This window comes from Alligator mississippiensis, chromosome 14 (genome assembly GCF_030867095.1).
Source record: "Alligator mississippiensis isolate rAllMis1 chromosome 14, rAllMis1, whole genome shotgun sequence".
In the NCBI taxonomy this organism is placed as follows: domain Eukaryota; kingdom Metazoa; phylum Chordata; order Crocodylia; family Alligatoridae; genus Alligator; species Alligator mississippiensis.
This window is the reverse complement of record NC_081837.1, coordinates 3,274,075-3,281,352: the sequence shown is the minus strand read 5'-3', so window position 1 is coordinate 3,281,352 and position 7,278 is coordinate 3,274,075. Positions and strand designations below refer to the sequence as shown.

At 44.9% G+C, this 7,278-nt stretch overlaps 1 protein-coding gene across 2 annotated transcripts in view; it reads right to left on the bottom strand.

The window, feature by feature from the left end:
* Positions 1–7,278, bottom strand: part of PPM1E (protein phosphatase, Mg2+/Mn2+ dependent 1E) — an 89,257-nt gene continuing 81,979 nt past the window's right edge. Inside the window, exons 5-8 of one of the 2 annotated variants that reach the window (XM_059717015.1) lie at positions 6,013–6,156; positions 5,601–5,694; positions 4,307–5,250; positions 1–3,042 (exon numbers count right to left, since the gene is read on the bottom strand). In XM_059717015.1, the coding sequence (XP_059572998.1) occupies positions 3,016–3,042; positions 4,307–5,250; positions 5,601–5,694; positions 6,013–6,156 (1,209 nt within the window). In that variant the 3' untranslated portion in view covers positions 1–3,015. Of the gene's footprint in view, positions 5,251–5,600; positions 5,695–6,012; positions 6,157–7,278 lie in introns of both variants that reach the window. The other variant, XM_006265644.4, reaches the window with a different exon arrangement.

Below are 7,278 nucleotides of genomic sequence, written 5' to 3'. Positions count from 1 at the left end.
TGAGTTTTAAATGACTGTTTTATTAAGATACTGGTAAAATTTCAACATAATCCTTGTCTGTATAAACAGCTTGAATTAATAAATAAAATCTGTATGGCTAATACATGGTTATAACTGAACTCGCATGTGAGCTGCAGAACACGGTTGCAAATGGAGAGGTCCCAACACTGTTAAACGGTTAGAGCTTAAACTGATCGACTTGGGAAAGAACATATCAGAAGTTTTGTGAACAAGAGGACACGCATATCAACAGGAGCGCCCGGTGCGAGAGCTGACAACACACCTGGCGCTCCAGAACCAGATCTGCCTATGTAGACAAGTTACTCTTGCAAGTAAAAGTGCTCAGGGTGAACTTCGGCCAACTTGCCCTATTCTTGTTTTGAGTGCATCTAATTGGACAGTAGAGGAAGCTGTTAACAAAACAAGCAAAATGCAGTTACAGTTATTGGACTAACCTTGAATAGGTGGGATTTTTTTTCCTCTAATGCTTCACCATAATGCTGGCAGCTACAATGCTAGTGCCTCATTAACAATGACTAGTAAAGGACGGAGCATCCAAGTCAGAGGTTGCATTTACACTGGACTATTATTGCACATGATACAAGGGTGGGAAGCTTTCTTCCTGTTGCAAGGAGTTATGAGCCAAAGAAAGATTGCCCTAAATTATAGGCATGACCAAAGCTGGAGTATCCCCTTGACTGGCTTTGTCTATGAGAATCGTGTCAAATGAAGAAATGGTGCCAAATCGGCCACTAATTTAGATCAATCTTTCTCATTTCGGGAGTGCTTAGTGGTAGAAGAGTGGACGTGGACTACGGTCCTGTCTGTAAACACTGAACTTGCGCCTCACGCATATCTGCCCGCAGGACAGCACGTTTCTCACTGACGCACACAGTTCCCAAAACTGAGTGGAGTTTCTATGACAGTGTACCACTATAAATGTGGTATAAGTTAAAATCTGCTTCCACATTGTCCTCAAGTGTTACACTGCAGCCTAAAACTAAATACTGAATGATTTTAACTTGCAAGGACAATTGATGGCACTTCTAGGTAAAGAAAAGATATTTACATGCGTTTCCACCCACCTTTAGTGCAAATCAAAATGGGTTAAACAGCTCCCTGGTCTGGTGCTATACTGCTCTCTGCAACAGCAGATGTTCCTCAGAGTTGCACATTTAAAGAAAAAAGCGTACACAGGAAACTTAGAGTGGGGATCAAACGAATCCCATTAAACTCACAGTGACTAGTTTACTGGCGAGTCTGGAACGGCTTCAGACAGACTGCCTGAAGTCCGTTTCTCAAAACCAACACAACTCCCTAAACACTTTTTCACTACGTCCCTCCTATTTTTGCAGGACACGTTTAACACGTAAACTGAAACTGATGCAGATTGTGTTAACTCGAAAAAGGGATACTTCAGCTCTTTATTGGAAAGGTTCGTTATACAAATTTCACCACCACTAAGAGATACACAATAAAAGTACAAAACACAAGTCACAGACTGAATCTCAGAATTAACAATTAATAAATACAGTTATAGATACTTTTGTAATTTGTCTAATATGGTTTGTTTTTTTACATTTGTCACCAGTTAGACGATCAAAAATACAAGGTACAGAACGCTTAGATACCATTAGAGGGGTACTTATTGCTTACGTTAGCAAGCAGCAAATAAGGGCACAGGATTTTGAACTGAAGAGAACTACTTCCTATCACCAGTGGCATTAAGAGAAAACACTGCATTTCACAAAGCACTGCTTTTTTGTCTAGTGTAGAATCAAGAGCAGCATATATCAGACCAATAACCACTACTTTTAATATGTATTAGAGAATTTTAAAGGACTTACCTTACAAATGGTTCCTATCTACTCTATAAATATGTATTTAGTGAGGAAATGAACACTTGCTATTTATACAATATTTTGTACCTGACCACACTGGAACTACAATGGGAATTTTGTTTTCCTAGAGAGAAACGGTATGAGAAGCAGAACTATTGTTATGGATCCACACCTAAAGAGCTGCACCCTTACCAAGACAACTTGCACTCAAGTCCAGTGCTTTTCAGCTATTCCTGCACGTTGGGAAGAAGGTCAATCATCCGTAACTTCCTGAATTCATATTTACTCAAAAAAATGGCACTTGCATCACCTTTCAGTAGAAGTACAGTTATCAAACAAGAGAGATTCCACGTGCCACCTATCTTTCTGTGAAAACATGAACAATGAGAAGGCACCAGAGAGATGCCCCAAAATTGCATACTTCATGGTTTTGTGGTTTCTCAACTTTCCTTACTAAATCTGATTGGAAACATAGAATACAGCTAAAGAGTGTTGATGACAACAGCTAAGGCTTCATAAAAGGACAAATGTAACAGCCAATAAATAGTCCCTTAATTATGGTTATGGTTAAAAAAAAAAAAAAAGCCTCAAAATGATTTTAAAAAATGTAGAAACCATTTTTCAACTCCTGTTAACTCACAGCTTTTTGCTGTTTCATCAAATCACTTTAAGGAGTGACTCAAAGAATAAGTGGAGATTGGGAGAATTCAAGTATTATGGTCTCCAATAATTTAGAGTCCTGTGACAAAAATTCAACTATTTTGCAAATTTGATCTAAACCGTAAGTCTGATTTTAAAGTGTTACTGGTAGGAGGGTGTGAGGTATTGGATGTTGCTGAAATGCAGAATGACATCTTATTCTTATTTCTGCCCAATTATTTTTTCCTGTTGACTGGTACTGCAGTAAAGAATAGTGAGAGGAGGGATATTCCAATGTGCTGTCCAGTACAGCTCACTGGAACAGTTTGATTACAGTTAGGGTTTTTAAATTTTTTTAATTAATACTCTGCTTATTACAATAAAGGACAGAAAAGGGCAACCCACCTTCCTCGCCTTTCTACGTGAACTGAAGTTTGCTTGGAGCAGAGTTCTGGATTGTCAGTGCGTGTTACGATCTCAGCGAAACAAATTGCCCTCATCCTTCTGCACCCACAGCCCTGCTACGCACCAGGGGTTACTCCAGCAGTCTCCTGCCCACGAGCTGCGAGGGATACCACATTTCAGCAGCAGTGCCACAATCCCGCCACTGTCTTGCCCTCCCTAAAACCAACCAGCTTATTTTAAATCAATACCTTGCCACCTACAGTCTGGGACCTAAAACAGAATCCGGATCAAAGTGCTTATTGTCCCTAACAAGTGGTTCTGTGGTTTGATTGATTTATGCCAGCACTGTTCACGTGGACATCATCTCCACAGCCTCGGTTTCTTCTAAACACCTGAGATGAAGTGATAGCGAAGAGAGGTTGGCTCAAAGCATTAACTGCAATCGTGTTGGATTAAAACCAGTTGACAACGTAGTCTCCTAAATTGACAAAATAATAAAAATGCCACTAAAAGCACCAGGAGGTTGTGAAATCCCCAATACTGGACCTCAAGCCAGAGAAATCTTTTTTTGTTTGTTTTTTTTAACTACAAAAACAGTTTTTCATATTCCACATTTTATGTTACATGAAAAAATAGCTAAATTAGGAGTATGTACCTCGGTCTGAGTCTGAGAACAGAGAGGAGATCTCACAGCAGGAGCTTAGTTCTCCATTCCTAAATTACCTGTTAAAACCCTGTATGGCTTTTAGTCTTTTACCTGCAAAATGGATGGGTTTTTTCTATAGATTTCTCTTAACATTAGTCTGAGATAAACTGAAAGCAAAATAAGAAAAAACCCCCACAACCTGGACTTCTATGGAAACTCCCCCCTCCCCCCGTTACAAAATTTGGCAGTTCTAAAAGAGGATCTTTCTGAAAATATTGCTCCACAGACAAACCTCAGGCAGGTTCAATGTTATATCCCTTTGCATTGTTTGCAAGTCTGTTTCCTAACTGCATCTGTTCAGATAAGCCAACTAACCAGCTTCCAGTAGTGAATGCGAGTATAGATACCTACATGGGCATGTGTCTGGGCAGCTGTGACTGCTTAGAGTGGCACCACCAGCAATTCTTATTGAGACGGAAACACTATTTCTTTTAATTCCTAGGTCTATGTACATATAAGCTGAGCTTTTGCAGGTTCTGTAATACACACCGATCTGAAATGCTCACCTTTTGATTTCTGATGATGCTTTTTTTTTTAAATTCTGGGAATGTCTAATCTAGATATCTGAAGGGGGGGGTAACAAGGAGGATTGTTATATTTTACAGTGCAAGTGAAGGTATGAATGTGGTATACAGTTACTCTGTCTTAGCATGAACAGCATACTCTCACTGTAACTTCTATGACTATTCATCCTCCACCACAGAGAGCTTCTTACCAACATCCTAATGTTACTACCACTTCGGACAGGCAAGGACAGACCCAATCCTTCTGTACGGGAAGGCTCACGAGCAAAGGGAGATGCGCGAAACTTTGGTCTGAGCCTGGTTTCTCGTCGCCACTTGGCATTATAGACGTGGAAGCGAAAGAGAGCAGAACCTCGTCTGCCCAAGGAGTTGGGCTGCTCCTCTTCCGTGCGGGAGAAGATGGGAGAGAAGCCCTCGGTGCTGTAACCGAGCTGCCCTGCGGAGCCCAAGCTCGGAGGAGCAGTGCACCTGGGATCGCTTTGTCCATGCACTGACAAAGCAGCACTCTCTGGCGCTTCGGTCTTCACTGTTGAACCATTACCCAAATTCACGCTCTTTGGTATGCCAGGACTGAACACTTGAACTGGTGGCAAACATTTGGCACTCTGAGGTTTGCTTGCTTCCATGGTTGTCAGGTCTAAGTAGCCTTGATCAAACAGGTTAATTTTGGACCCTACGCTCAAGCTAGTTCTATCAGTGAAGGAATCCACTCGTCCATCATACCCTAGATCTGCTGGTGCTGAGCACTGGTGCTGAGGCCAAGGCCGTTTGCAATCTCCATGGTTTTCCTTGTCTTCTCCGCTGTCTTCTTGCCCTCCTTGAAATGAGTTCTCTGTCCAGTCTGATTCTTCACTAGCATTTACTGCTGCATTCATGTCCCTGAGAAATACTACGATGACAGTGATGTTGTCACTGGAGCCAGCATCTCGAGCTGATGCCACTAATTTGTGTGCCACCATGCTGCTATCCCCATTATTCTCCTTGAGGTGATCGGCTACCACCTTCACTGCCTCATCAGGATTCACTGTGTCATAGAAGCCATCACAGGCTAAAATGAGGTAGTCTTCAGACCCATCCAGGACAGTGGAAGCAGAGTCTGCGTCCCCACAGATATATGGCTTGTGCTCTGCGTCTCCTGCAAAATGAAAAACAGGGCTAGGTGAGGCTCTGGCTTTGACTGATGTGCTGAGTAATTGCTAGTAGCCTGGATTCCATGTAAGGATATGGAATCAGAGGGTTGGAAGAGACTTCGAGGGTCATCCGGTCCAAGCCCCTGCACAAATGCAGGGAAGCTGCTCCCCAGCTCCTTTCCTCCTCTCTGTTAGGAGCTGCTTGGAACAACTAGAGGCAAACCTCTGCTGCACGGAGAAGTGGAAGTCCTTGTTCCCAGCTGGATCAAAGAGCCACAAGGGTTCATTAAAAAAAGAAATAGCGGGGGAGGAAATAGAATACAAGCAGCAAAAGGAATGAAACGCCATTTCTCACCAATAGCTCTGGAGACTGACAGACTCCCGTTGACTCTCCAGGCTCCAAACCAGACCACGCAGCCTCCCAGAGCCTCGATGCGCTTCTTCTCATCCTAAACCGCAAGGCAACAGAAGAGCTGACCTTCGCTGCCATAGCTAGACTCCCCTTTTGGACATTCTCTGGCTGCACATGGATTTCTGCAGGAGGTTGTGCTGCCCTCCCAGTTAATTTGACATAGGGCTTTTCTACATCAGGAATCTTATCCAAAGCAACAGGACTAGGTGCTTGTTCAGCTGCGAGACAGACAAGGCAGCAAACAACAGGTAAGGCAATTTTATGGACAGGAACAGGTCATTTTATGGAACAATAATTATTTTTTTCTAATCTAGGCAGTCGGTAGGGGGAAAGCTGGCTGTCAGCAATTCAGTACCTCTCGATCTGGTTTATGAGGCTTCATCAGTTCCACAGCTTGGCCCCTTCTCACGAGCATCACCTGGGAGTCGCCCAGCCATGCCACGTGCAGCATGTTTCCCCGGATGAAGGTCACCACGCCCGTGGTCCCACACCGCAGGCTCTAGAAAAAACATTCCAGCAACTGAAAGCTGCCCCCGGGCATTTTGCTGCACTGCTCCACGATGGGGCGTGTGGGTATTTCAGCCCAGCAGCCGTTCTGATGGACCAAAGGGGCTGAACACTTCCCCAGAACTAACATGACCAAATGCAAGTAACAGGGCAGAGTTCTGCCCCAGTGTTTGTGGAGGCTACAGTTCTCATCCTGGCCTCGGCCACCAGTCCAGCGTGGCGCCCCACGGACCTCCCTGAGCCCCAGTTTCCATCCGTAAATGAGGGAGATTCACTCAAAGCACCTTGGGGCCTGCTTGAAAGCAAAGAACCACCAAGCAGTGGTAATACTGACACCTTGCTCCACTGCCTCACCTCTGCCTGAGGACCCAGAAATGCACTTGGCCATTCCGCCTCTCTTCCTGAGCTACATGGAGTTCCGTTTTCAAGGGGGAAACAATTAAAGGACAAATGTAATTAGCACAATTGTCTGTTGGCAAATACAAGGTACATGGAGTTGGAAGCAGCTAAAAAGACCTTGTGATGCTCAGTTCTGGATTTCTGACCTTGCTCTCAAGTTCAGACATTTGGAAAGGACCTTGGCAGTCCTCAGGTCCTGCCTTCACATGAACATCACCCCATGGTCAGTGGGAGGCAGTGGGGGAAGGGGCAAGGACAGCAGCACCAGCATATCTAAGGGAATGTCTGCCCTGCAGTGACTGTGGCTCCTGTAGACACACAAGCTGGCTCTAAAGCGTTTGCCTGGATACCGACAGCTGTGTAGCCATGGCAGCGCGGAGCTCCGCGTGGGCTGCAAAATGCACCCGAGAAGCTGGGTGAATCCTCTGACAGCTGGTCCACACAGAGCCCTGTGGTGCTGCAGTCACACTGCCAGGACAGCCCTGGCCAGTGAGCTCCGCACTCCAAGTCCTGGAAACACAAACCTACACTGGGGGCTGAAAACGCATGCATTTGCTCTGCGGTCCCTGCCCAGACCTGCTCCGTTACAGCCCTGTGCAGCTCTGGATGATTAGTTCAGCTAGGACTCCTCCCACAGGCCCAGCCCCATGCACCAGCAGGCTTTAATCGTGGGCATGGAACCAGCCCTACACCAGCTGCAGCTCCTTCCGCTGGA